This window comes from Melanostigma gelatinosum (genome assembly GCF_949748355.1).
Source record: "Melanostigma gelatinosum genome assembly, chromosome: 15".
Classification (NCBI taxonomy): domain Eukaryota; kingdom Metazoa; phylum Chordata; class Actinopteri; order Perciformes; family Zoarcidae; genus Melanostigma; species Melanostigma gelatinosum.
The window spans coordinates 11,860,639-11,888,311 of NC_136648.1; the positions used below are offsets into that span (position 1 = coordinate 11,860,639).

The 27,673-nt window shown below is 41.8% G+C and overlaps 4 protein-coding genes across 7 annotated transcripts in view; 2 read left to right on the plus strand and 2 right to left on the minus strand.

Moving 5' to 3' along the window:
* The first annotated feature begins 10 nt into the window (after nt 1-10).
* Nucleotides 11-9,170, plus strand: gk5 (glycerol kinase 5). Of its 4 annotated transcripts, XM_079284366.1 has the most exons (18): nt 40-77; nt 657-698; nt 1,033-1,339; nt 1,486-1,579; nt 2,263-2,338; nt 2,475-2,568; nt 2,741-2,872; nt 3,081-3,156; nt 3,474-3,535; nt 3,630-3,703; nt 4,450-4,510; nt 4,876-5,002; nt 5,089-5,193; nt 5,486-5,580; nt 6,021-6,124; nt 6,215-6,274; nt 6,589-6,722; nt 7,422-9,170. In XM_079284366.1, exons 3-18 carry the CDS (start codon nt 1,214-1,216, stop codon nt 7,589-7,591), a joined length of 1,590 nt encoding a protein of 529 aa, XP_079140492.1. In that variant the 5' UTR covers nt 40-77; nt 657-698; nt 1,033-1,213; the 3' UTR covers nt 7,592-9,170. The 4 variants fall into 4 exon arrangements, with proteins under 4 accessions (XP_079140491.1, XP_079140492.1, XP_079140493.1 ...); XM_079284365.1 differs by lacking the exon at nt 657-698 and having other exon boundaries at nt 11-77; XM_079284367.1 differs by lacking the exons at nt 40-77; nt 657-698 and adding an exon at nt 736-796 and having other exon boundaries at nt 1,037-1,339.
* Nucleotides 9,171-11,073: 1,903 nt separating this feature from the next.
* On the plus strand, nt 11,074-16,030 carry atp1b3a (ATPase Na+/K+ transporting subunit beta 3a). Its single transcript, XM_079284369.1, has 7 exons — nt 11,074-11,435; nt 12,595-12,723; nt 13,034-13,132; nt 13,280-13,473; nt 13,738-13,788; nt 14,330-14,416; nt 14,506-16,030. Exons 1-7 carry the CDS (start codon nt 11,324-11,326, stop codon nt 14,671-14,673), a joined length of 840 nt encoding a protein of 279 aa, XP_079140495.1. The 5' UTR covers nt 11,074-11,323; the 3' UTR covers nt 14,674-16,030.
* Nucleotides 16,031-18,884: 2,854 nt separating this feature from the next.
* On the minus strand, nt 18,885-24,510 carry grk7a (G protein-coupled receptor kinase 7a; the record flags this gene model as incomplete). Its single annotated transcript, XM_079284751.1, has 4 exons — nt 18,885-19,170; nt 19,438-19,709; nt 22,006-22,461; nt 23,914-24,510. The coding sequence occupies 4 exons, from the start codon at nt 24,508-24,510 to the stop codon at nt 18,885-18,887; spliced, it is 1,611 nt and encodes a 536-aa protein (XP_079140877.1).
* Nucleotides 24,511-27,424: 2,914 nt separating this feature from the next.
* fbxo36b (F-box protein 36b) overlaps nt 27,425-27,673 on the minus strand; it is a gene marked incomplete at both ends in the record, with an annotated part of 1,834 nt that continues 1,585 nt past the window's right edge. The window contains one exon of the mRNA XM_079285871.1: nt 27,425-27,673. This exon is cut by the window's right edge and continues 258 nt beyond it. Coding sequence (XP_079141997.1) covers nt 27,425-27,673 — 249 coding nt within the window.

The window sequence follows — 27,673 nt, forward strand, 5'->3', positions numbered from 1 at the left end:
CACGACAAATTTCGGAATCTCCCCCTGAACAGAGTGACACTACAGTGTACGGGATCACTGCTATGAGCACATATATGGTAAATATTGGTAGCAGGTGAATAATTTTAAGAGAGAAAATGCTTAATGAGGACGTTTTTCTAGCAGCTAACGTTAACCGCTAAATTTGTATTTTCTGACTGCTAACGTTAGCTAAGTAGCTTATTAGCTTAAACCGACTCATGAGTTGGTCAACTCCCCCATCAGGTCGCTTTATGTGTTACAGTGCACAACTATGTTAGACTTGTACTGTTATCAAAAGACGAAAGACCAAATACAATATTGTAATTACAACAACAAGGTATGTACTGTTCCCGTCTTCTCTTTTGTTAAACACGCATGAACTACACGCGTCCCCCATCTTACAGTGTCAGTAAAAGGTACAAAGAAGAATAGCATAAACCTTGTGACTTTGTATTTACGGTACTGTAGTTTCGTATTTCGTCATCTGATGACTCGGTAAGCCTTCCGTAGTTGTGCACTTGAGAAGATAAAAACATATTACATGTGTGGGTTGTGGGTGTAACTTGCCTAACGAAAGCATTTCCTCTAAAATTCCTAATTATTACTCCCTTCTTCTTCTTTAAATTTGATTGGCGGCTCGCAACCAACTTGTATAGGTGCATACCGCGACCTACTGTACCGGAGTGTGCAGTTTCAGGGTAACCTTTTCTTCACTGTTTCCACCTAAATCCTACGGTCTAATCCCTTATTGCTCCCTTGTTCCACTGTACCTACATTAAAGTCCCTATAGGAACTGGTAAGAACGTAACGTTATATGTACTCATTCATATAACAATAGTCCACTGTAAGTTAAGTGGACTTACACAGTAAGATCCAGGTAATTACACATTAAGTTGCAGGCTGTATTATGTTACCCTTCTTTTATAGCATTGTTGAAGGGAGCCTGAGATCTAAGATTACCATTGCCAACACTGCTTCTTTGTAATTGTTGTGCAAGGGAACATGGAGAACCTGAAACTTTTAATCCAACAGGTAGAACTCGAACTGGAATCCGTGGTGCAAAGGTTACGTTGCAACCTCAGCACGTCAACTCACTTTATGCAGATAAGGTATCGATTCCGGTGATACATTCAGTCGGTAAACAAGACCAATATGAGCTGACCATGGAGGATGTGGGACTGATTTGAGGACTAGTAGGACATACGTTTCTACAATGGCAAGTCAGAGGAACGGTTTCAAGAAGGAACGCTTTATTTTGTCAGTGGACGTTGGGACAACAACAATCAGATGTCACATCTATGACAAGGAGGCAAATGTCCGAGGATCATGCTCCACCAAGGTATTCTTCACCCTCTCGCTGTCCATTTGGCTTTACAATTCTCAAGTACATCGCCCACTTTCATCCTGGTCTTTATGCAACATACACACAAACTAGATTATTTTGAGGCAAATCTTTTTGTTTCTTATTCTGGTAATACTATCCAGGTTGTTCCCTTGTATCCAGAAGTAGGACATGTGGAGATGGACCCAGATGCAATTTGGGAAGGTTTTGTCACTGTGGTCAAAGGAGCTGTGCAAGGTACAATTGCACCATTCCCTGTTGCTACAACTACCGGTATATCAACAAGTTATAGGGATGTGAGTCATTGGACATGTTAATAGGCGCACATTTTCAAGGCTGTATCCTGTGCTGTTGTTTTATTGAACTACATTATTTTAACATGGAAAAGGCTGTTTTGTCCACAATAGATAGAAACACTTTGATATCCTGTTAAAGGAAGAAAAAACTGGGACCGGTCTACTTTCTGTTCCCAGAGTCAGAACTAAACATGGAGAAGCAGCGTTCAGTTTTTCTGCTCCACATATCTGGAACAAAGTCCCAGAAAGCTGCAGGTCTGCTGAGACCCTCAGCTCATTTAAATCAAGATTGAATACTTTTCTGTTTGCTGCTGCCTTTAATTGAACCACGTTCAATTAATATATTAATCAATTTCCTGCATTTCTGCATTTTACTACTGAATTTTATTTCTTACACTGTTTCTTTAATTGTTTTTAAATCTCCTTTTCTTTAGCCTTGTGTTTTGATGCTTTTAATGGTTTTATGTGAAGCACTTTGAATTACCTTGTTGTTGAAATGTGCGATACAAATAAACTTGCCTTGCCTTAAACAGCAAACAACAATCCTAATGTGTGAGTGCCTGTTTCAAAAGCCTTGTCCTGTTTCTCACCATATCCATTTGAATGTGTGTGCTCATGATATAGATGCAGGAATACAAATGCGTCAGATAGACGCCTTGGGCATCTCCACTCAACGAGGCACCTTCACAACATGGGACAGGTATAATATCCTTTAAAAAAAACAGGACTTGTAGGAGAGCTGCTGTAGCACACATTTTGAACCTGCCTTCATATTGGTTTTTCTCCATCATGCATTATCTCAGGTTTATTTTACTTCCTCTCTTTCACTTTGACAGGAAAACTGGGGTTCCTTTCCATAACTTCATCAGCTGGCAGGATCGGAGGGCTGCAGGCCTGGTGAAATCCTGGAACAGATCCTGCACAATGAAAGTGAGTCTTTTACTGCTTTGCATCTCTGTACTTTTAGTGAATACGTTTAGAAGTTAGGAGACAAGATGAAATACTAGAACTTCTAAGTTATTTGAATGCAACCGTAGGATCATTGCTGAATATCAAGACCCTTCGTTCAATATGGCGTTGATTGTATTCATGACAACTGCAGGCAATCCAGGGCACGATGAAGGTGCTCTACTTCCTGACCAGGCAGAAGCGGGCGCTTGCAGCAAGTCTTATTGTCTTCTCCACTCAACATGTCACCTTCCGCCTCGTCTGGGCCCTAACACACTACAAACAGGTGTGCATCAAATTCAAACCAGTTAACTGACAGAAACTCACACCGAGAGCAGACCTCCCAGGCTGTGGGGGTTTAAGGGTTAATTATACAAAAGAAAAAACAAAGCATTTATTTACAGCAAACGGGGAGTGGCTGGATCACATCATCAGCACAATCCTCACTCGTTCACTTCTCGTTTCGGCCTCGTCATGTTTCTTTATTCTTCCAGGTTCTTCAAGCAGCAGCTGAAGGCAACTGCTGCTTTGGAACAATAGACACCTGGCTCCTGTTCAAACTCACGAAAGGTGGGTGTGGAATTTGTAATGTAAAGCTCATGCGAATGCCGTCTCCCTATGAGCATAATGTCATTTGAGAACAGTACATTAATATATAATTTGGCCAGTGGATTGCATTTCACATTGTCTAAAAGGATTTTAAGGCCTGGACAGAATGTTCTTTGTGTTTTACATCCTGTTGCATCACTGATTGGCTGAAATGTTTCAGCTAACTCCCGTGGGAGAGGAGGGGTTGAAAAATAACTGGGAGCTCAGACACGGGTTTCTTTTACCTTTTGGAAAGTGATTTTGTGAAATATTAATTTGTGTCCCTGAATCTGTTTTAGGGCGGGTCCACGCCACAGACTACTCGAATGCCAGTTCAACAGGAATCTTCGACTCTTACCAGGTCTGGTGTATATCATGTTTATTTACGGTTCCTTCCTGTTTTTGGTGTAAGGTTGTTTTTTGTCATTTCGCTGTAATGTGATTTTTTTTCACAGATGTGCTGGAGTGGCTTTCTCAGCTCTCTTCTTTCTCTGCCGCTCTCTATTTTCCCCAAAGTAGAAAATACAGAGTGAGTCAACCATTTTCTGTAAATTCCATCCAACACTTGAATCATGCCTTAGCCAGTAAAAGTCCTTTCATATAAATGCATATATTTTATTGCAGTTACCACAATTCTTTATATTTTTTAATGTTTTCGACCTGTTACCAAGATGTCAACAGTAATACTACACTTTAAAGCTCGGGTTAGTAATCCTGAGAAGCTCCAAAAGTTGCTAAATCTAGCAAGGAAAGTAGGCAACACTGACATCCTGTCCCTACAGGCCTCCCTCCAAAGCCACTCCCCCAAAATATCATTATAAACGTTCCTTTTGTGTAGCAGAATTTAGTTTTTTGAATTAATTATTATGTTTTTTTGGCCTGTTTTCTAGCCCTTCTTTTAATCTACTTTTTACTAAAATACTGTAAACTTTTCCCTCTTCAAGCCTCAAACTAAATCATTCTTCAGTGGAACTGCTCACAACAATACTTATTGCTTTGTATTAAGCGGTTTAACTTACTTAAGTGAATGTAAACTCATGTTTCAGTCATATGAAATCACATGAAATCATCGCTCTTAAGAGGTTTTTTAAGCTGCTTTAAATATGTCTGATTATGGACGTGTCCGATTTATTTATGCTCTTGAAGAACTCTGATAAAAGCACATTTCTGTCACATTATCATCATTTCTGGGTGCGATATGTTATTTGTAATGATTTTGGATGAATGAGTGTGACATGATGCATTGTCTCTGGTCTCTCCCTCATGATGCACCAGCCATGAATTTGGTTCCACAGACCCGTCCATCTTCGGAGTGTCCATTCCCATCATGTCAGTGGTGAGTTGTCGAGGTCTGTGGCGTCACGCACTCTGTTATCTGTGTGATTAGGACTAATCGCATTGGATCCTATTCATGCCAGAGTGTCCAAGTTGATGTCACCGTCATTATGTTGTAAATCGAGCCGAGATATTTAGTTAATCATCAGCAAGGAATGTGTGGCAGGAGGATAACGTAACAGGAAGTAGAGTTCATGTGAACACAAAGGCATTGAAAGGGGGTCTTCCTCGGGTCAAACTTGGATTCCCCCTTATTTCCCACCATCTGTGTTTTAGACAATTCCAGTGTTGCTCAAACGAGACCAAACGTGTTTCGGGTTTTGTTTTCACAAAATACAACCGGCTTCCTCTGTCCCTTTGCCATAGATGGCGGACCAGCAGGCAGCCATGTTTGGAGAGTGCTGCTTCGACGTCGGGGATGTCAAGATCACTATGGGAACGGGCACCTTCATGGACATCAACACCGGGGACAAACCGCATACGTCCGCAGCAGGTAAAGCAAAATACACAGATGACAAGATGATTCTATGCAGATTTGTCCATACAGGCACATTACAAGCCAATGTGTCTTCTCTGTAGGTCTGTATCCTGTGGTGGGTTGGAAGAGTGGCTCTGAGGTGGTATATCTGATGGAGGGCAATGCAGCCGACACCGGCACTGCAATCAAATGGGCTCAGGAGCTCGGTGAGCGATGAACGGAATAGCTCTGATGACTATTTGTTTTTCACATTATTATAGAAACTGTGGCCGGTAGTTGAAGGGCTTCATAAAGTTGTATCAAAAAACACAATGCTGGAACCAGTTAAAGTTGCCTTTGTGAAAGAGATCATGTTTCAGAGGGTGTGTGTGTGTGTGTGTGTGTGTGTGTGTGTGTGTGTGTGTGTGTGTGTGTGTGTGTGTGTGTGTGTGTGTGTGTGTGTGTGTGTGTGTGTGTGTGTGTGTGTGTGTGTGTGTGTGTGTGTGTGTGTTATTGCAGAGCTCTTCTCTGACGTCCAGGAGACCAGCGACATGGCTTACAGTGTCAGCAACTCTGACGGAGTGTGTTTTGTTCCTTCCTTCAGTGGCCTGCAGGTAGATGTGTATGATGTCAGTCCATCTGTGTCAGAGAAACTTTTATATGCAGATGTGTAGACAATCATATATATCGTATTCATTTTAGCACATATAACCAATACAGGCATGGATTTACGTTTTCGTTTTTTCAGTTGGGTCTCTGTGTAACATGGTTATGTGTCTCTTTTTTTCTCTGCCCGCTATTGTGAACTGGCCTTTGTAAGTGTGTGCCCTGAATGTTTGTGGTTTACATGCATGTGAATATGATGTCTAATGTTTTCTAATGATTGTATGATTAAGAGCTTCATATAGTAAATGTGTAAAATAGCATAGCTACGCTCTAGCTGACCAGAAGCTGTTGAGGGTCACTTGAGGACCCTTTCATACATTAATTTACAAGGTCCGGTTTTCAATGAAAGACATCTGACAGGTTGTGTTTCTACTTTATTTAACCAAAGGCTCCTCATAATGATCCCAAAGCGTGTGCCTCCCTCATGGGCCTCAAACCTTCTACCACTAAAAGTCATCTGGTCCGAGCCATTCTGGAGTCCATCGCCTTTCGGTGAGTCATTTTGAAGTGTTTCTGTTTGACCTCCTTTTCTCATCCATGCCAACTGATATTGTCTCCTTGCACGCCTCTTATTCTCTGCAGGAACAAGCAGCTATATGAGATAATGCTGAGAGAAACTTGCGTTCCCATCACAAAGATCAGGTGCAGTTTCTTCATCCTCTGTGTGAATTAAAGAGTATGTGATTGTAGTAATGTAAGCTCGCTGTAGAAAGGCATTTAGCTCTCGTATAGTCGCCTCACAGCCCTTCGATATTCCAGTTTACGGTGCAATATGTGTTTGTAGGATTTGGATTTCCTCCAGAAAATTGGACGTGTACTCTTTAGTACCCAGCCTCTACTAATGCAGTTCAGCTTTTATTGCAATGCATTACGGCTGGATATTTCTCTGATACTGTTACAGTTAAGTGAGTTGCAGTTTAATTGAGTGCACTCATCTTTCTTTCTTTCCGTCTCAGGGTGGATGGCGGTGTTTCTTCCAACGACTTTGTCATGCAGCTGACTGCAGACTTGTTTGGCAGAAAGGTAGCGAGACCCCAACACTACGAGATGTCGTGTTTAGGAGCTGCTTTTCTCGCTGGACTTGGAATGGGTACGCAGACAACAACTTGCACGTGAAACGTACATTATGCTTGTATGTGCTTTTCAAATTTCGAAACACAACTGCCAGCCGTGTGCAGCTGTGTGTGTCTTAGAGAGGCTGCTCAGCACACAAACGAAGAGAAGCAGCTCTGTCAAGCAGTTAGACACTTCAACGTTACTCTTTACTTCCAATGTGGTTCTTAGTCTTTCTCTAAAAATATCACAACGCTTGATCGTGACATCGAGTTGCATTGAAAAGTTATGATCAAAAGCCCTATTTTCATATCTGGCACAGACAGAAGAAGCCAACTGAAATGATGCTGTTTGTTATGTAACCTGTTTTCCTCTTAATTATTCACATTATGTAATTAGATTGTTGTACATTAGTCAGTGCTTAGTCAAATCAAACACACAGGATAGATTTGTTCTTGTTGTTGTATAACATGCCAGAAGCAGGTGGTGCTGATGACTGAATAATAATGTGAATCATGTGAGAAACATTAGTTCTTAGTGGATCAGCAGCCAAAAGTGTTGAGTGATATGTAAACAAGCTGCACCACTTTCAGCCATTGATTAGTACCGTGTTTGTGGGCATGGACTCATTTTCATCCCTCACAGTGCCACAGTCTGGATTTATAGGACTTGTTCTTGTAAAGGGTTTGTGTTAATGTTTACCTAAGTCTCCCTCTGTCCTCCACTGTCACTGCAGGCTTCTGGAGGAGCAGGGAAGAGCTGAAGAAGCTGCAGCGCACCGACAAGACGTTTTTGCCACAAGGGGCACCCAAGGGCGGTGCTTGCAGCCCGAGTCAGGAATACATCCCTGTCCTCCATAGCTGGGAGAGAGCTCTCCGGCGCTCCATGAATTGGTACAAGCCTTGAGCCCGGACGCACACACGGGGAGATCCTAGGTTTGACAGAGACAGGAGTTTTTGGTTCACAGCCTTGAATTGTTGTCTACATACAGACTACCTTTTACTTGATTTCTTCATGCCATAGCGTCCTCGTCCTTCCTTCAATCCACATCTCAAGCCACTGGTGCCTCATCTTATTACAGTATGTTATCCAGCCGGGATAATATTTGTACATGTTCCCACACGGGGGCGGTAATGTCTGGCTTCATTTATGAACCGCCATAGTAACCGCATGCCACATGATAAGGACATTGATTTTTTTTAACACAGTTGTTTCTTCTCAAATTAACAATATTTTCTCTTTGAAGGAAATGTTTGTCCTCTAGAGAAAACATACAACATTAAATGTGACTGGAACATGAACTAATAGCATATATGCTTCGACCTGTGTCAGGCAATCCTACTGGATTTTAGTATTTTAGCACCGTGTTGTCAGAAATGCTTATTGCCGCGTTCCTCACATCTCCATTGGAAATAACTAGCAACGTGTGTTTGTTTAGGTTGACTGTGAGAGGGATTCGTTTAAGTGTGTGGGGATTTGAAGATGAAGCCTTTCTGTTATATCTGTCGTGTGGTTTGAGTCCGCTTACACATAAATTACAGATTTTGCGATGACGCATGTTCTGTTCAGATCAAGTTGATCAGGGATATAAATATGTACTGAACTGGCATTAAACACAATAGGCGAACATGAAAATCTGTATTTCTCTTCAATCCATGTTTTCTAATAATTTCATATGCGTTTGTGTTACAGTTACAGTACAGCAGGGGTCTCAAACTTCCGGCCCGCCACGTCATTTTATGTGGCCCGCGAATCCGCCAGCAAAAACTATATATATAAAAAATATATATAGATATATATAGATTTTTTTTTTTTTTAAAGTTAGACTTGATAATAAAAATATCCCCATCGTCGAAATTATGAGATAGAAAGTCATAATTCTGAGATACTTAAACACACAGTCATAGAAGCAGCTCTTTGGCTGGTTACTGTACATTTGACATGGAAATGTTGTGAGTACATTGAAGACTACTTTAAACTGTGAATGCAGAGAGTTATTTAACAATATGTTACGAGTAGTTCCAACCGGCCCGTTGTGTGAAAATGAGTTTGAGACCCCTGGTGTACCGTCTTGTTTATGTCATATGATCATATTTTGACATTTTACATGACCTGATGAACTCTGATGACAAAGATACGAATTGTAATCATGTTATAAGAAAATGCTAACAAATGACTAGGACAATGTAAACTCTGAATGTTATATGTATTCTACTTTCTGGGTATTGTTGAATGTTTTTTCCTTTCCTAATACTCTAATGTCTTTTGTTTCTTATGCAACGTGACATTATGCATAATGCAAAAATGAACACCTCAGATGAAATCGACATTCCACAACACTTGTACTTCCTTCAGTTGTTGAATGGCAGATGTCGTCCCAGAGCTGCTGGGACAGAACAAATTATACATTTGTGTGATCAAAAATGTTTGTAAGTTTTTTGTATGATGTTGAAGAGCTAGTATTAAAAAAACCCGTAAATGATCAGCAGTTGCTTGTGGTGATTTGAGTGACTCTCGGCTACAGAAGGTTTCACCGACATGGTGAGTGAACAGACGCTGCCAAAAGGGTTTTACCTCCACATAGACTCTGGGGAAATGCTGTTGTCTTGTCCGCAGGGGGATGATCAGGAACACGGGCTGTTGGATGAGTGTAGGGATGGCTTCCCATTGATGTGCCCAACCTCACTGTGAGGGTTGCTATGGTAGCTTGCGGATGGAGTGACTGAGAACAAATGGGGTGTGTTTTCCTGCTCATGGTGCCGGGATGGTGAAGGGGGCGCTAATTGAGTGCACAGAAAGGGGGTTTTCCTAAACAATGGGAGGATTGTGTGCTTGTCCTCTAGGAGGAAGAGCAGACATTTTATGTGCATCACACAGATCCATACTGTACAGCCTTTCCGCATCCCAAACACGTCCTCTAGTCTACATGTCAATCGCAGCTTTCTCACTCAAACATGGGCAGTTTCTTGCCAGTGGGTTTGGCTTGCAGTGGGGTGACTTCGCAGAGAAAAATGTGTTAGAGTGAGTGAGACTGACAGGACTAGCCCATGAATCAGTGCTGCCGGCTTTCACACTAATCAGTAGAATGTGTGTGTGTGTGTGTGTGTGTGTCTGGGTGCGCGGTTTTGTGCTTGGTACCGCATTGTATGAGTTGTAGTGGACTCTGCCTTGCAACAAATTCAATCTGACAGCAGGAACTGGATGCAATGCGACCACTACTCCAGTCCCCCTCCCCCACACAAGCTGAACCCTGCATCAAGGGTCATTATATAACTCCCTCTTCTCTTTCCTCAATCGCTTTGAGACACTGGGATTGTTCGCTGGGGGGCCGAGGTTGGAAGTTAAGCTTTTGTCTTACTTTTTTCTGTCAGTGTCTCAGTCAGTCCCCCTGCTGCCTACACCTAACTCCTTCTCTCTCGGCTCAGTTCATTTCAGTCATTGCCACAATCTGCATCATGTGTACAAACTGGCAACGCAGAGACTAGGATATACATACAATTACATATATTTGTTGTGCAGTTGAAGCTTATTTATTAAATATGAATATAAAGAAATTATGTAATAATATAGCATCCTTGCCTTACTCCCTATAACATGTTCTATTAACTGTGACACATCTGTTTACAGACTCGCAGTCTCTCTCTCTCTCTCTCTTTCTCTCTCTCTCTCTCTTTCTCTCGCTCTCTCTTTCGCTCTCTTTCTCTCTCTCTCTCTCTTTCTCTCTCTCTCTCTCTTTCTCTCGCTCTCTCTTTCGCTCTCTTTCTCTCTCTCTCTCTCTCTCTCTCTTTCTCTCTCACACTCTTGCGCGCGCACACACACGTTTCAGTAATGCTCAATCGCCATAGCAACAAGGATTGACAAATGCTCCAAATATCTATGCTCAACCAGTCAGTCACAAATGGCATCTTCATGGGTGGGCTTCAAGTATGCTGATCACTGGCATATATATAAATACACACACACGCGCACACGTGTGTGTGTGTGTGTGTGTGTGTCTCTGTTGTGCAAACCATAGCTTTCCAGACTGAATCAGTGCATCCGTTGCTGTCGAATCACACTTGCAGCCTTTAGGTTTGGTTACTGGTTTGGTGAATCAACGTGTACCACTGGTGCGCAGAAGAGCTGTTGTGAAGAACTGTGATAAATCAGGATGACGTGTAATGTTATTGTGATACCATAGAAGGCGACCGTTGCTGTTTTTTCTCACTGAAGGATCCCACAGCCGGTAGACACTTTGTATCAAATGGATTTCCCAGCCTGTTCCCAAACACTTTACAATATAATATGTAATATAATATAATATGTGACAGAAAATATATTGTGCGCTCTATTTATAATTTGTGCGCGTAACGGTGCGTCTCTCCGTCACTAACCAATGTACATCCATCTGGTCGCACTGCATCAGCTGCCACGGCGGGGCTGGTGTCGACGTCACAGGTTTTTTTCTTCGCTTTTCTTTCCTTCCCCTTCTCGGGTTTTTTTTGTTCCACCAGAGCATCTCTCTCTTTCGGCTTTACGCAGCCCACTCCACTCACCGCCGCCTCGCCAGCTTCTTCGCCTCATTACATCGCCCGCTCCCCTTTTCTGCATTTTATAAGGGAAAGGTTACCGCGCGTTTTGGACCAAAATAGTATCACCATGGCGAGCACCGAGGACAAACCCGCCAACAAGGAGAACACGTCCAGCTGGAAGGACTCCTTCTACAACCCGAGGACCGGGGAGGTGCTGGGTCGCACGGGCAGCAGCTGGGGTAAGGATCCCCGTCACACAGCAGTCAAAAGATGCAGCCGTAACAGATGCGTGCCTCCTGATCATATAGCCTGCTATATATGTCTGTGCATGGATCAATTAAAAATACCTGCCACATATTGGGTTAGCGGAGGAGCCATCATAGGCCTACATGAAGGTGTAAAAGAGAAGCCTGACAAGAGGATCACCAATGATGCTATTAAAGGGGTTCACCATACTCTCACCAATGATCAACCAGGTGATGATCAATCATAACAGCAGAGGTTTTTTTTTTTTTTGGGGGGGGGGGGATATTTATCATCTCAATTAATAGCATTATCAGGAAATTGTATTCACAGTGCAGCCCCCAGCTGTTAACCCCCCACCCCCCATTACCTAATCATATCTGAGGAGTGTGCTCCAGCATTCCTGAGCTGTATCCATAGCTGATCAGGCCATACATTTTACATAATGATTCCAGTTATTTCCAGAGTGAGGGAGTAACACACCACCCTCCCTCCAGCAGCCAGTTCTTATAGGCTAGCGCGGGCTGTCAGGCTGCCCGGACTCCTGTGCTGCTGTGCAGTGGGATGCTCCATTGCAGTTGCATGGCCGCCCACATTAGCATGCCTGTCAAGGTCAAATGGGATTCCCTCTCTCCTCTTTCTGTCCTTTTCAAGCACTAGGCAGGTGCATTGTGGGATACTGTTGGAGAGGAATGAGAGAAAGGGGGGATGTACAACAGGAAGCTGAGGGGTCCATCCCTTTTTTTCTTCTTCTTTTTTGTTCAACTTAGAGGGCATCCGTGCTGTGCAAGCTGGATGGTGGTGAACCATTTTCAGTCAGATGTTTCCATAACTGTGGCTCCTTTTCTTCGCCCTGCATTGTGCTTAAATGAGGCTTCGGATGCTTTCAGCACTGCAGCATCATCCCTAAATCTTGAGTGATTTGAAACCGAGGGATCTCCAGCGAAAAATGGCCTCAGATTTGTTAGCAGCATGTAGCATTTCCCTCTTGATCCTAAATGGTTTCTCTCAAAGGGGTTGTACACTCAAATGAGAATTTCTGAAGGAAATCTGAATTTTGTCCGAAATCACGTGTGGTTAAAGCTTGTAGTCAATCATGACCCCTGTCATTATGTCTCCTTTCTTTTCTATTTCTGTTCCTCTACCTTGCTCCAGGCCTCATCCTGTTGTTCTACCTGGTTTTCTACTGTTTCTTGGCTGGCATGTTCGCCCTGACCATGTGGGTGCTGCTGCTCACTCTGGATGACTACGTGCCGAAGTACCGAGACCGTGTTCCCTATCCAGGTGTGTGTCTCTCACCAAACAGCACACAAAGGAGGACCGGGCCTTTCAGCTCCTGTAACCGGCAGCATTGCTCTTTGGGGCATTCATTATTTATACTCGCAATGAGATGCTGTCACAATAATGTGCTTCATTGCAGCTACTTTTTGTATTGATCTATTTTGAAGCCTGTTCCTGTGTGATGTCAGCAGTGGGGCTTTCCGTCCAGCTGTAATTCGAGACAAACGCCGATGAAGGCTGTGCATTAGTTTCTCCTGCTGGTGGTAATCTACTACTTTACTCTATGTTTGTTTACGTTATGTCTTTGTTGCAGGGTTGGTGATTCGTCCAAATTCTCTGGATTTATCGTTCAACAAATCTGACCCCCTCAAGTATGTAGAGTATGTCAAGCACCTGGAGTCTTTCCTGCAAAGTAAGTGCACTTCCCGCTGATACACTAAGAAATTAATGTTAAAACGGATTGAAATCAGGACGTAATAAAACAAATTCCGCTCCATTTCTCCCGGATTTGTTTTCCAATAATTCATTCCATTAACCTCTGCTCATCTCTCTCTCTCAGGATATAATGATTCACAGCAGGACAGCAACGAGGACTGCACCCGCGGAGAGTATTTTCTGCAGGACAACACCGAGGACATGACAAAGAAAGCTTGCCTCTTCAAGAGGGGCTTCCTGAGTCTCTGCTCCGGCCTCTCTGACAACAACTTTGGATACTCTGACGGGAAACCCTGTGTGCTGCTGAAAATGAACAGGGTAACTCCCACTTTCAGTGACCTGAAAAATCACTGAAATTTGCTTTAAAAATCGCTTGACAAATGAATTTGTTTTTTCTTTTCATCGCCGTCTTTTAACCTTTCGTTCCTTCCCACAGCTTCTAATCTCCATTTCTTGCTGACAATCGCCTGCTGACAGTTCCAAAAATAAATGATTAATTTGATTTATTTCTAATTTTGGTTCCGCACATGCTGCAGCCTTTCGACACAGTCTTCAACATCTCCTGTTTCCCTCACCTCCTAGATAATTGGCCTGAAGCCTGTTGGGAATCCTTACATCAACTGCACAGTAAAAGTAAACACTTTTTCCACACTGTACTCCACATGTTGTTGTTGCTTGTACGTGTATTTTTTTTTTCCATTTCCTTCATATAAAGAATCCCTGATGTCCATAACAGTGTCAATATTTTCTTTCTGTTGATCTTTCATTTTTTCCTTCTTTTTGTTTTTTTTTGTGTCCGATTTCTTTCTGCATGCTGTCACTGACGGCGTTAGGGTAAGATAATATGTAAATTATCAGGATAAGGCCATTAGGGGTGTTAACACATTTTTATTATGTAACAAGTCATTATGCAGGTGCCTCCATCCTAGTGCTATTTTCAAGTCATGTTAATCTAATAGGCGCAGTCAAAAATGTCCTTTTGAAGATTAACACTACATGTTTTCTACTTCATTTAAATCTCCTCACTAACAAACAGAGGGCCATTGCTTTTCCTTTTTTTCAAGTCCTGTCTCGTGATCTTGGAAAATGTGTCATTTGCTATTCATTTACCACAATAAGATGCATTCAATTTAATGTATACTTTGAATTGATTAACACGCGTTCTTCTGTGCAGAAAGAGAGCCATATTCAAATGCAGTATTTCCCCAGTGAGGGGCGCATTGATAAGATGTATTTCCCCTACTATGGCAAGAAAGCCCATGTAAGTATTCATCCCCGGTCAGATTCAAGTGCGCTAACAGCCTCACCTCGATGTGTTATTGACAGACAGCTGTCTCTTTCCTGATACAGGAGAACTACGTTCAGCCCCTGGTGGCTGTGAAGCTGCTGCTCACCAAGGACGACTACAACAAGGAGCTGCCGGTGGAGTGCAAGGTCGAGGGCACTAACCTCCGCAACGACGACGAAAGGGATAAGTTCCTGGGTCGCGTTACCTTCAGGATCAAGGTGGTCGAGTAAAAGAGAAGACAGCCGGTAAAAGGAAACCAGATGCAGAGGCTGCCAAGTTTGCTCAGAATTTGTGTTTACAATTTTAAGAAAGGAAGGAAGCGTCAAACATGTCACAAAAGACGACATTCTTGGGATGTGGCCAAACAGTTAGATGTAGATAGGCGAGCCAGTTAGATACAGGTGTTGAATGTTGCTTTGCTGACATTTGTGACCCTTCTTTCCTTCACGATCTCCTCAAAGATCAAAGACACAGGCTCTGCTCCTGACCCCATCCATTCTTTCATTCACCCGTTGCACTGTTCATTCTTGACACAGTTTAATATTATTTTTAGTATTGATGTGATGAGATAACTTTTAGCCATTGCAACCAAGCCATTTGGAGCTGTTGTGAAATTGGTGAGACAACTTCTTTTTGAATGTTTTACAGATCTTTCTGCTGTCAGGAAGAGAGTGTTGTTTTCATCTCTCCAAACTGTGTGAATGACTGTACTACTGCTGGTGTTGAGAGGATTTTTATCTTGCTGTATAGTATAATTGAGAAAGTAGAATATTTCCGAACACATCTCCAGAGTATTTCACATATCACTTCACAAATAATTCATGGGAACGTACCTTGATAATCAAGTATAGCCACTGTATCCCTGTATATGAAATGCCAATTACAAAGTCCCTTTCTACATATAAATACATTGTGATCCTTATCATATTTAGGGAATTATAGATATATCGTTGTGTTGTGGTCTGCGTGGCCACAACCCAGTCTTGTGCTGTCTGTCTGTCTGCATGTCCGTCTGTCTGTCCTCCCGTCTTCCTGTTTACGCACCTCTTTACTGCAATCGCCAACATGTGGGTGAGCCCTCAAGGACTAGATAAGTTGTCCCGCTCCACCTCGCGGGCTGCTGCTTAGTGATGGTGGCTGAGGCGACACACACAAACCCACACAAGAAGGTAGGGTTTGAAAATGAAATGCTTTTAAGGCGGAGAGGTGCTGAGAAAGCGTTGCAAAAATAAAAGGTTCACTGTAACTATGTACTGTATATCTTTATGTGATCTGTATATCTATCTGGGTCTCAAAGATTGTTTGTTAGTTTTCTCTCTTCTTCGGCCTGTTGATCTGATTGTCTGCCAATCTATTACTCTTCAATGTATATATACACTATCTATCATATTTACTTAATTCACACTGTATTTTTGTCACAAAACACAATGTCTGTGCACTGTAAAGAAATAATTTAAGCAAAGATTTACAGGAAATGATCTTATTCAAAGCTATGTTTACACAGTCTTAAAAGGAACCTGCATTTGAAAGACCAACTTGTAACATCTCTTCAGGGTGCCTTAAGACCTGATTAAATAAATTGTGGAATAAAAGTGATTTTGAAGAAAAAAAACGTTTTTTTTCCCCGTGCATTTTTATTTGTAGCTTTTGTCAGTTGTAATTACTGTAATAATTCAGCTCCTTTACTTGAGTAAAGAAATAAAGAAATTCAAAAAAGAATTAAAAGTCTTCCAGTCAAAATCCTACTTCAAAATAAATGACTGAAAGTAACATTTGACCGATGTAGCTGACCAAGGTGTGGTCAATTTTAGTAGTTTAGGTCAGTTGTTCCCAACCTGGTGGTCATGCATGTCCCCATGAGATGATTAATGGTACAGTAAAACAAAAAACTCTTCTCTTTGTTTGAACTGCTAACAACTCATAGAAATCTGAAATATGATGGGGCCCTATACTGATTTAATCCTTAAAAATGCACTGTATGTTTTTTGTATGTTACTATTGCCTCCACATGGCTCTCAGCATGGCGATGCTTAACAGCACTAACAGTGCAAACAACAGCAACAGTGCTGACAGAGCTGTCAGTGTTTACCTGAAGGAAATCCAGAGAATGGGCGCCAGATTCTGCTGGTACATGGTCCGGCAGGGTTGCCAGGTCTGTGTGACAAAACCAGCCCAACAGCCAATAGAACCTGAGTAAAAAACAGCCCACTGCCAGAACTCAAAATATGCCTCAGCCAAACATTGCTTTTTAAGTTCAACAGAATGCCAGCATTAAGCAGTTTTCCCAAATAACAGTTACTTTGCATAACTGTTATTAGGGAAAACTAAAATGTCCTTGTGTAATTAGATATAGTATTATCATAAATACCGTGAATGTACAGACCAATACGCGTACGCATAAACTAATCTGTTGCTTTGTCTCTTCACTCGGCCTCCTCCCGTCCTGGACAACATGAATGTAGGTTACTGTTTTTACTTCCTATCTATTTCATGTAGTTATAATGAAATGCCTTATTTCACCTTATTATCATGATGGTTCACTATATTTCAATCATGTGCTTGTGTTCTATGTAAATAGGTAATGTTTTTACTCGAAGCATTTTCTGTCTACCTTATTTCAACCGATGCACACCCGATCCTTTCAATTCACAACATTGTTATAATATACTCACAGTGGCGTATTTACTGAGCATCGGTATCATTCCCAGCAACAATGTGGCCCAGCTATGTAAACAAATCACAGAGAAACTCGGATTACAACACACACATATAGGGGGAGCTTCATTTACTGCTCAGGTAGACATTACTCCAATATCTAAACATAGCAAAGAGTTTGTTGCTGCTATTGTAAGAGAACCTTAAAGTAAAGTCTACAGCTGTCAGATGAATCCCTCTTGTCCGTCAGTGCAGTAAAAATTACAATATTCTTCTCAGAAATGTAGTCAAAACATCTTGTTATGCCCAGTATTAGAGTAATTGTACTTTGTTACTGTCTGCTGCTGGTTTCTGTTGAAAATGATGGTAAACTAAATTATTTTGAAAGATGGATGTAAAATAGAATTTGAATTCAAAGTGTTAATGTGCTCTATAACTCCACATTGAGAGAGAACAGACATTTGCCTTTGATCAGCGTCAGCTCAATCACATTCTCACCATCACTGTAGCACAAACCTGTAGCCACAGGAGGGAGCAAGAGAGAACATGGGCAGAGCAAGATGTGAGTGAAAGTGTGGCTCCTACATGGTGCTGGGCAGCAGCAGAGAAACTGAGGAGGTTCGTGAGGCATTTTACTTTTCCCCTTTCTGCATCTTGCTCTTCTTCTGACTGCACAAATCAGTGGCGACTAATCCACATGATTAAACGTGCCGCATGGTTTCCACTATATCAGGTGACAGTCACTGGGAAATGAGCTTAGTGGGTCGATTCATTTTCCTTTCACCTGGGCCAGGTAAGTGGGCCTTTGGTTCCTAGTTATGTCAGGTGCATGGAGCCAGTATTCTCGCTTGCATGTATAGTTGTATTTCTAATTTATTTGGTTGTTTACTGAAACGACTATAGTCTCATCACTGTGTGTGTGGTTGTACCTGTAACTATTCCCACAGTGACTGCATTGGCTCTAGAAGTCAGAAAAGATCAGGTCAGTATCTCACCTGTCTGCTGTGATTACACAGCACCTCCATCCATCCAGCTCCCACAGCACCCTGAGACAGCAGCAGCAGCTCTGTCCTTCACCGTCAACCGCAGTCTATGTACCCACGTCCTGCACGTGAGATAATCTCTCCGGGTTAAACTGCAGCACGAATCCACCTTAGTGTCTCCTAAAAGCGTACTGTCCTTGAGTTAGAACATTGTAAACAAGTGTTTAAAAAGGAAATGCCAAGCAGATATTTTCATCTGTGTATTTCAGTTTGTTTGAAGCTTTATATTCAATGCAACAGCATTACTTCAGCGGGTAATTCTACTGCAAAACACTGTTAAAAAATGTATTTCTCTTAGTTTGGATTTAGACAGTTTCCTCTAATTATAGTATTTATGGCACAAAGGCCTTTAACTTGCTAGTCTAACGTCAATGTCCTTCATGAAAAGGTTGTAAAAATGACTCCTAGCAGTCAACGTGGTTGCAAGTCTACATCATGAGATATTTCCAAGAGAAGCTGGGAACCAGCGAGATGATGCTCAAAATACATCATCCCATCCTCCATATTTTACCGAACCGTGCCTCGAAAGCAGTGCATCGCCTTGAGCATCCTTCAAAGAGAAGAATGGTAAATCTTTCTCAATAAAGATGCTCATGCTCCATCTTTTACATCAATATTGGTGTGCATCTGACTGCGAAAACAATTTATTGAGAATTATTACTGGTAAATGACATCAAACATGTGACTACTCACAGCAATATACACGTGCCAGACTTTTTATCGCCATCATCTCCTCCACTACCCTATTTCCTGTTGGGATCGTTGAGCTCCTCAAACAGTCCCGTCGCAATCATCTCTTGCTGCCACTGAATGGGTACAGCACCTGAGCTAAACTCCTTGAAGAATTTATTGTCATTGCCATCAAACTCAATGCCCTTGACCTCTGAGAACTCGGCAATGTCGTCGGTGTCCTTGGCGTACACGACGTTGGGCTTGGGGACCCATGGAGGATCCACCAGCCCGGCCTCCAGACGGGCAAAGTTGATTTTCTGGAACCAACTGTGTTTCCTGGGATCGTCCATGTTGTCCCTAAAGAGGGGGCAAAAATATACTTTCAAAACTACAATGTCAGACTTAATGAAACAAGAACAAAGTGGCTGCACGGTTTAATGCAACATTTTGGTCACAGTTATGGTTTTAATCAGCTTTAATCAACCAGTTCATTCTAAGCAAAGTTATTATTCCATTCTCCGTTTCCAAACATCCGTTGCACCAGAATGCCAGTAAATATACACACACACACAAACACAAGCACATGGTTTACTTATAGATTAAAAGAGGAGAAGAACCACTTACTTCACACCCAGGCGCTCCTCAATTTTCTTCTTGAGGAACTGCTGGATGACGTCCTTCGTGACAGCATCAAAGCACTTGTGCTCCCACTTTGGTTCCTCGTTGACAATGCGGCGCTGTACCTCCTCCTTCTCCTTCTTGCTCTCGGGGCCTTTGAAAGGTGTGTAGCCGGCCACCATCTCGTAGATACTGCAGCCCAGAGCCCACCAGTCCACTGATGCCCTGTATGGAGTTTTGGTCAGGAGCTCAGGGGCCATGTATGCTCCAGTACCAGCCTGGAGGAGGGAGGGCGAGAGAGAGTACATTTGTGCATGTTTTACTTGTTAGAAAGCACAGTGTGTTATACATGAGAATTCTACTCAAAAATAATTAAGCAATGATTAAAGTACGGTTTAACCCTTAACAGAGGACAGATAGATGTCTTGTGAAAGGACACACTGGTTGGTAAAGAAGAACTTTAAACTGGAAGACATAGCCTTTATACATCCCCATTGACAAGTGTTACATATGTCAATAGTCTGGGTTACTAAAGCTCTACTCTAGCCTTCTCTTTCTGTCTCCCTTTGTGTCACTTTCACTTTCACCTCTCCCTCTCTTACCTACTCTATTCCTGCTCCCTTCACCCCTCGCTGTATGACCTCACCTGCAGCCCCAATCCTAATGCTAAGCCTACTACCTGTCTACACACACCGACCAGTTGATGTTGAAATTGTCCAGCCTCTTATATAAAGACTGGCCATTTCTGGATGCTATCGTCACAAGCTCCAGACAACACGTAGCCATGCCGTTAATCATGTTTCATGAATGCATACACACCGCAATCTGGCACAGAGCCGAAAGCTCATCCTTTACTACTGCAAGTAAGTCTCGAGGAAACCCTGTTGCGTAAATCATTTTCAGGAGATCCATTGGTTACATAGGCTGGTATTATGAGCTGTTGGGATCAGACTACATTTTTTTACAAGCTCTTACAAATTGTGTTTGTCTTTTTGAATGACAGAGTGTGATCACTAAACACACCTGGTATTTCAAGATCTATCCCTAAACAAGTGTGACAAGACGTGACCTTGATTAGTGAAGGCATGATACTACAACTTCTTTGACCAGAGGTTTGCATGCAAATCTTTTACGTCCTAATACTTACTTACATGTTACCCAACATGCAAATCAACTTTTCCTGCTGGACTTTTGTAACTAGTTCTGTTCATCTGAAATCTATTGATCTGCACACAAAATTATTTGTATGATCATCCAGGTTACATCATTATCACCATGTTTAATCTGATTTTAGTTGCAAGGGACAGATCAAATTTTTCAGCCCAGTTAAGGTCAACTTGTTTGCAAACCAACATTTATAAATATAACATCGGTTTTTACCTGGATCTGTCAATCTTATCAGGGGCAAACTTGTGTAATGCCCGCTAAGAAGATTAGGGGACCAAAGCCTGCCTTGCCTGAGGTTAGCCCAGTCACTTTGGCTGGCTGAAGAGCATCAGAGTATTGGATAATGAGCTTACTGGACTTTCATGGAGCCGAGAGCTTACTCTTTGCTTCCTCAAGTAAGTCCCGCCGAGACCCTGTCGCCAAATGTTCATCTTTTTTAAGGTCATCTGTGGGTTTGTGCAAGTGAGATGACATGATATCTATGTTACTCTTTCTTAAGGCAGGAAGAGGATTTACAGGCAACAGGGAAGAAATTGTAGCACACCTGACGCAACTATCCACAGATTTAACTAAATATCTGCCAACAAGTTGCTGCGGGAAACCAGCTGACATTTACTGCTACTTTAACAAGAACTGGACCTCCAAGGGTTCCAACATATAGCCCCTACACACAATGGTGGTTTATAAATGGCCAGGCTATAATCTGACTGCTAAAGGATCAGATGAGTTACATAATGGATTCGAAGACTCATTGCACAGATCTTTAAGCAATCTTGTAATCTCTGTCCGGATTTAAAGTGAAAACCCCACCAAGCTGGACAGCCTGTCCAAGCCGGAGTTCAGTTTTTAACTCCAACCTCATCTTCAGATAAGTGAACACAAACAGGGTGGAGGTGTAGATCACCCAGCAGCCAGTGGTCTGGTTCTTTGTATTATTTTTGTGTTGCGGTGTGTGTGTGTGTGTGTGTGTGTGTGTGTGTGTGTGTGTGTGTGTGTGTGTGTGTGTGTGTGTGTGTGTGTGTGAGTAGTTGATGTGTGGTCTTAAACTTCAACCTTGTAGAAGATGACTTCACTAAACTCTTGTTGATTTACAGATCTGGTACATAATCAGGGGCAAGTCCTTGTCCTTGTGTGTATGCAGCTTCAAAGACTTTGAATAATAGATTGGATCTATCGATAGATAATAGATAGCCCTTTAGGGCAGACATCTTTCACCATGATGTAAAATTGTTGTACTAGTCCCATTGTTATTGCCGACATCATCCAGCTAGGCCCTCTCATGTTAACAGCATCCTAAAGGCTTTGAGAGTACAACTCTGTGTACTTTGTGAACGTCTTCATCACGTTTTCCCAATTAGACATGGCCTTTTCAACCTTAACATCACTGTTGCGTGTAAATCTACTCACCATCTGGGTGACATGCTTCCCTGGAACAAGCTCTATGGCCAGACCCAAATCTGAAAGACGGCACTGGCCTAGGCTGTCCAGCAACACGTTCTCCGGCTTCATGTCACGGTACACGATATTCATTTCGTGCAGGTGCAGAATCCCCGTGGTGATCTGCGCTGTGTAGTGGATGATGCGCTTCATCTCAATGCCTTTGTCCGCACCCTTGCCATCATAGCCTATGTTGTAAATGTGGTACCTGAGGTCTCCTCCATTCATCAGGGTCATCACAAGGCACAGGTGGGTCTTTGTGTCATAAGCGTAGCCCAAGTTGACCAGAAACAGGCTGTTAACCTTCTCCAAGATCTTCTTCTCCAACAGGGCCATCTTTTCACCACCCTTCTTCTTCAGTCTCTTTTTACACAGCTTCTTGCAGGCGTACATCTGGCCTGTGTTCTTCACCTGAACAGCACACACCTGGAGAAAGGTTATTTGTTAAAGAGGAGGACTTTTTAAATAACCGATATGCAACCAGTTGTCCTTTGATTTATTAGAATCCATTTTCCAAAGAAAGCAAGCATGGTCTACTAGTATCTAGCTGACAGGCAGCACTAACTAACAGAAGACTAACATCAGACTGTTGCTTGTCCTCTTGTTGAAGGTTTAGTGGGAATGAAAGCCCCCTTTGTGTTAGTACAGTACTGTATTAGTACAGTATATCCAATACTAATACTTTTTAATCAATCTATGCCATCCCATATTTCATTCACTATTGATATAATCAGAAATACTGCCCCATAATACTTACCGGTATATATATTACAGAATCACTGGTAGGAGTAAAGGCAAGAAAATTGGTTCAGGAAGTCAAGCAAGCGTGACCCTTGCCAGCTGTGTCTTGGGGCCCTATTTTCTACTCTTCACCAATATATTTATTAATTTTAACATTTACTTCTGGTATCATTCACTCCCTGTGGACAGATGATCAGGTTTATCCACTGCATTGTACTGCTAAGTAAGTTTAAAAATGATTGTCCAGTACCAAAGCTCTTTTGTCAAGTAAAGTGTCTGATTCACTACTTACTGTATGTGTCGCTTTAAAAAAAACTGTATTTTAAAGTCACAGCAAACTTTCAAACTTGGTTATAGTAGCAACTTCACTGTTGTTTCGATTTGACTATACTGTGTAAAATATTACTGTAATCATTATTTGATGTCTAAACTGCTTTCTACGTTTTTATAATAGTGTTTATTATTTATTTATTAGTATTTATCTTATTTCAGGATGTATGGTCAGGCTTGCTGTTAAGAGCTTGACTCAGAAAAGGGGTTCCTCAGGGGTCGATTGTAGATCCTCTGCATGTGCCATGACGAGATAACAAAATATGCCTCTGATTTTCTAAAGACATTTCTTCTCAACCTCTAATCTTTTTAATGATTTTTACGGAACAACTTTTACTGCTATTCTCTATCCCTACAATTTAATTGCTGCTCGATCATATATTTACATAGCATTTTGTCTTAAAACAGACAAACTTGAAACAAGTTGAATTCAGTTGAATTATTTCATATTCTTAGTTATTATTTTGTTCTACTGTCATCTTCATGTCGCAATTAAAAAAGATCTTGATCTCAATTACAATTGACCTAACCCTAACCCTCACAATAATAGCTTCTGTTGATTAGTATTTGAATTATGCCATCTTCCTAAGAATGGAACAACAGTGACACTGCACCATAATACTCTACTGTAGCACCATCGTTACAGATCCAAAGGATGTTGAATAGATATTATCAAAATTGATAACACCATCACATCAAAGAAACATGGGGGAGTCCTGCAACTAAAAGCAGTGTTAAAACATACATTGTTTAACTACACACATATTTCAACAGACTTTATAAAATGATATGAGTTTGCATGCTTACCTCTCCAAAGCCTCCTTTGCCAAGAGTTCTGAACTCATAGAAGTATTTGTCAGTGATGGTCTGTTTCTCATACTCTTTCCACTGGAGGAATTTATCAAAGAATTGGCTGGCCTGATATTCCGAGAAGGGTGCGTCTTTCAGAAATTCTCTTACACCTTCCTGGAGTCTGCCTTTCATCACCTCATCAAAGTTGGCTTCTGTCACAGTCTTGTATTTATCAAGAGCCTCCCCAGTAAGAAAGGACAGGAATGTCTTGGAGTCCTCCTTGCAATAGTTGGTCATCATGGTTTTCCGTGCCTTGTCTTTTATTGCACCTTCAGCCAGATCCCAATCATACAGCTCATCAAGGAAATCAGCAGCAAGCTTATACTCAGGGTTATTTGCCAGGAAGTCACGGAAAAACTTTTTGCCAATAGGCTGCTTTTCACAAACCGATGTAAAATCCTTTTCAAGGGAAGCTCGTACTACAGCACACTGTTCAGGCTTGGGGAGAGCCAAGCTGCGGCGGTGCTTTTTCATCTCCTTGTCATCACCACCATGGGCTTTCAGGTAGGCCGTGTTGGCCACCAGGTTATCCAGTCCCCCCATGTCACACATCTTGGCGGCTGTATGTGGTCTGTCCCCCCCCCCTAAGTGACTGGGCTCTTCAGTGGCTCCCCACAGATACCCTCAGCGTCTCTCAGAATGTGTGCGTCTGTGTGAGAGTGCAATTCGCTCCAGAGCCAGCTTGCAAATGAACTCCTTCATCCAGCCTACCTGCAAAGCTAAGACACACTGACACACCCAGTAATTACTCATTTAGAATTAAATACCAGGGATTTTGGCTTAAGGATCTTTGTGTGGACTATTCAAGGAGGCTGTACACGGAAAGGGAATCGTAAGCGGGCTCTGTCCTAAGAGGCTTTGTTGGCCTCTATATTTGTTCATGGTGTTCAGTAGTCTCCAATAGTGGTCCAATTGGTTCTTTGACTATATATTTAAGGATGAGACACAGCAAAGGACTCAAAAACAAGCAGAAAATGTCATTTCCATAGGATATTGTAGCATATACGTAGATAATAAGATTGTATTTGAAACATTGAGCTGAATACTAATGTAATACTTTCGCTGAAGTCAATATAGTAAACCATGGGTCTACGATTTGGCATCCTCATCTCCTTCTCATTCCTCCTCCCAGTCTCAACAGGGCAGTTACTTCAGTCTGCTGCTTCATTCTCATCATTTAACGTCATTCATCAGTGGTCACCACTTTACGATACCTACTTTGAACATTTCAAAACTCTCTACTGAACATTATTAATAGTACTGTTCAGCAAAAAGTACATGCAATGTAAAGAAGAAGAAGAAAGAAAGAAGAAACCATTTTTATTGTCATATACATTTTTTACACATACACGAAATTTGACGACTGCATTTGACCCATCCCTAGAAATAGGGAGCAGATAAAGGCCATCACTATAGAGTGAACTGTGAGTAAATACTTATTTTGCGCGTACTACATTAAATCATATTCGTATTTCGGTTTGTCGAATGGAATTCTCTGAAGAGTAATTTTAAATGTTGTTCAGAAAATCATGTTTTAAATAGATCATAGTGTCAGTAAAGCACTTAAGCCTCCTGAGTAGAAGAACATAGGTCAAAGGTTTCATCTTTCACCAGGTCAGGAAAAGCAGAGAGTGGTAAGACAAGAGCTCCCATGTGACTGTGGGATGAACTGTCATTGAAGACCCATCGCAAATCTGTGAAAACCTTCAAGAAATGTATTTGGCACCAGCTTTAAGCAAACTGTTGTAAAATGCAATATGGTATTAAGTGATACAGCGGTGGCAAGGGCGATTAAGAGAGCTGTTGAGAATTCGAGCAGAGGTAAATATGCATCAATTAATTTCTATGTTGCCTCTTCTCTATTCTATTCTGCTTTAGATATTTGCTCTTTGAGCAGCCTGTTCCTATAACCTTGTGAGGATTAGCATGGCCTGAGGATGAAGTAAAGGTTAAGATGGGCAGAGCATACTCATCCCATCTCCCACATGGTTCACTGCGTGGTCTTTACGTGGTCTGGCTCCATCCTACTATGTTCTCTCTCGAGCTTTCCGCAAAAAGAGGCAAGGGGTGAAAAGTATTCCCAGGTTCATGTGTGCATGTCACTTGAAATGAGGTTGAGGAAATGAAATAACCATAAATGTAAATACTGCATGAAAAGATACAGTGAATAGTTGGGCCCTACAGGGAGGACCACGCTAACATCCTATAGTGCAGTGCAATACATTTTCGTACAGATATGAAAATAAAGCTGCTCAAATTGTCTCAAGACACCGATGATGTCAATATGAGCTGAGCACAGGGTGGACCATCAGCACTGGCAGCATGTGCTCCGTAGGGGCTTGTGTATTTTGTGTGCACTGCACTCTTAATCCTATCAAACTCAGACATTATCCGTGTCCTCTCAGAATACAGATCATGATGTAACTGTTACTGACCAAGTTTACCTTTTCAAATAGATAACATACCTGCAAACAGAAATGACAGTTCTATGTACTTTTATTTTTACACTGCAAATTGTATTTTTCCCCACCGTAAAGACACCTTTTTACACCAGCTCTGATAATTGTGTCGATTTCGATTTTGTTTGTTTTAATTTAAACAATTAAAAACCGAACAGTTTTTCTTTTCATTGTCATCTCAAAGTGCCTCTCCGCCGTTCTAAAAGCAGTTCGATGAAGGAGCTTGGGTACCTGGTAAGGATAACAGGAACCTCCCTTCTGTAGTAGTGGGCACTGGCTGATGGAAGAACAGGGGACAACATCTCCTGACTCACTTTGCAATCTCACAGTAACTGAAGCCTCTCCACCTTGTTAAGAATACAACACTGACCTGGCTAACAAATATTCAAATGTAAAGATGGATGAGTAAAAGGGTCAAACTTAATAATAACAAGCACACAATCCTGTACAGTTGCTAAGAAATGACTGCTTGTCAACGAAAAGCAGTTTCTGAATAGCTTTGAATTAAGATCATGTTATTTGAGTAGCCTGTTACCAATGATCCGGTATTTAGTCACCCAATTTAAGTGCATTATAACGTAAATAAATTACCACGTTTGTGTCCCCTCAAGTAACGTTGAGTCTCATCGCAAAGTGGCAGTTACTGAGGTTTTCCTGAGAATTAGCTCATAAGGTGCAGCCAGCGGAATTGCATATTATTTATTAAAATAAATATTACATCCTACAATATTGTATATACCAACTTGTATATACAATGAACAATTGCTGGTGTTATTAATGTATTCCAGTCATGGCACAATGGATATCCTAATGACTAAATAAGGACTGACAACTCAATAACCATATCAAACATTCTGGGTTATTTTTTTACATTTGACAAATAAAAGATTATATTCTTCAAATAATCTATATACACCTCCTTTTAGGATGAGGATGAGGAATGAGTATATCAGGCATATTAATCCAACAGTGAAAACACAGGGCTTCCCAAATATTTGACACAAGAATTAACTCATTGTCCTCCCTGGCTCTGCACGGCAGGCTCCTCTACTCTTGCTCAGTGCACTGTGCTGCGTTTCCACCACACGCTGTATGTCCTGAAACAGTTGGCAAGGCACAGACACAGTGGAATCAGAGCCAGCCTCTGATTCAGGGTTAGGGTCAGGGTCAATATCACAACAAGCGCTGGAGTCAAAGAGAGTACCAGGATCAGTGCCAAGGCATAGATCTGATCGAATGCCAAAGTGAGAGTCCTC

Coding starts and splice junctions, on each gene's coding strand:
- gk5 (XM_079284365.1), top strand. CDS start 1,214: ATGGCAAGTCAGAGGAACGGTTTCAAGAAGGAACGCTTTATTTTGTCA. Junction 1,340..1,485: donor GAGGATCATGCTCCACCAAG/GTATTCTTCACC, acceptor AATACTATCCAG/GTTGTTCCCTTGTATCCAGA. Junction 3,157..3,473: donor CCTGTTCAAACTCACGAAAG/GTGGGTGTGGAA, acceptor AATCTGTTTTAG/GGCGGGTCCACGCCACAGAC.
- atp1b3a (XM_079284369.1), top strand. CDS start 11,324: ATGGCGAGCACCGAGGACAAACCCGCCAACAAGGAGAACACGTCCAGC. Junction 12,724..13,033: donor AGACCGTGTTCCCTATCCAG/GTGTGTGTCTCT, acceptor TCTTTGTTGCAG/GGTTGGTGATTCGTCCAAAT. Junction 13,474..13,737: donor TGCTGCTGAAAATGAACAGG/GTAACTCCCACT, acceptor CTCACCTCCTAG/ATAATTGGCCTGAAGCCTGT.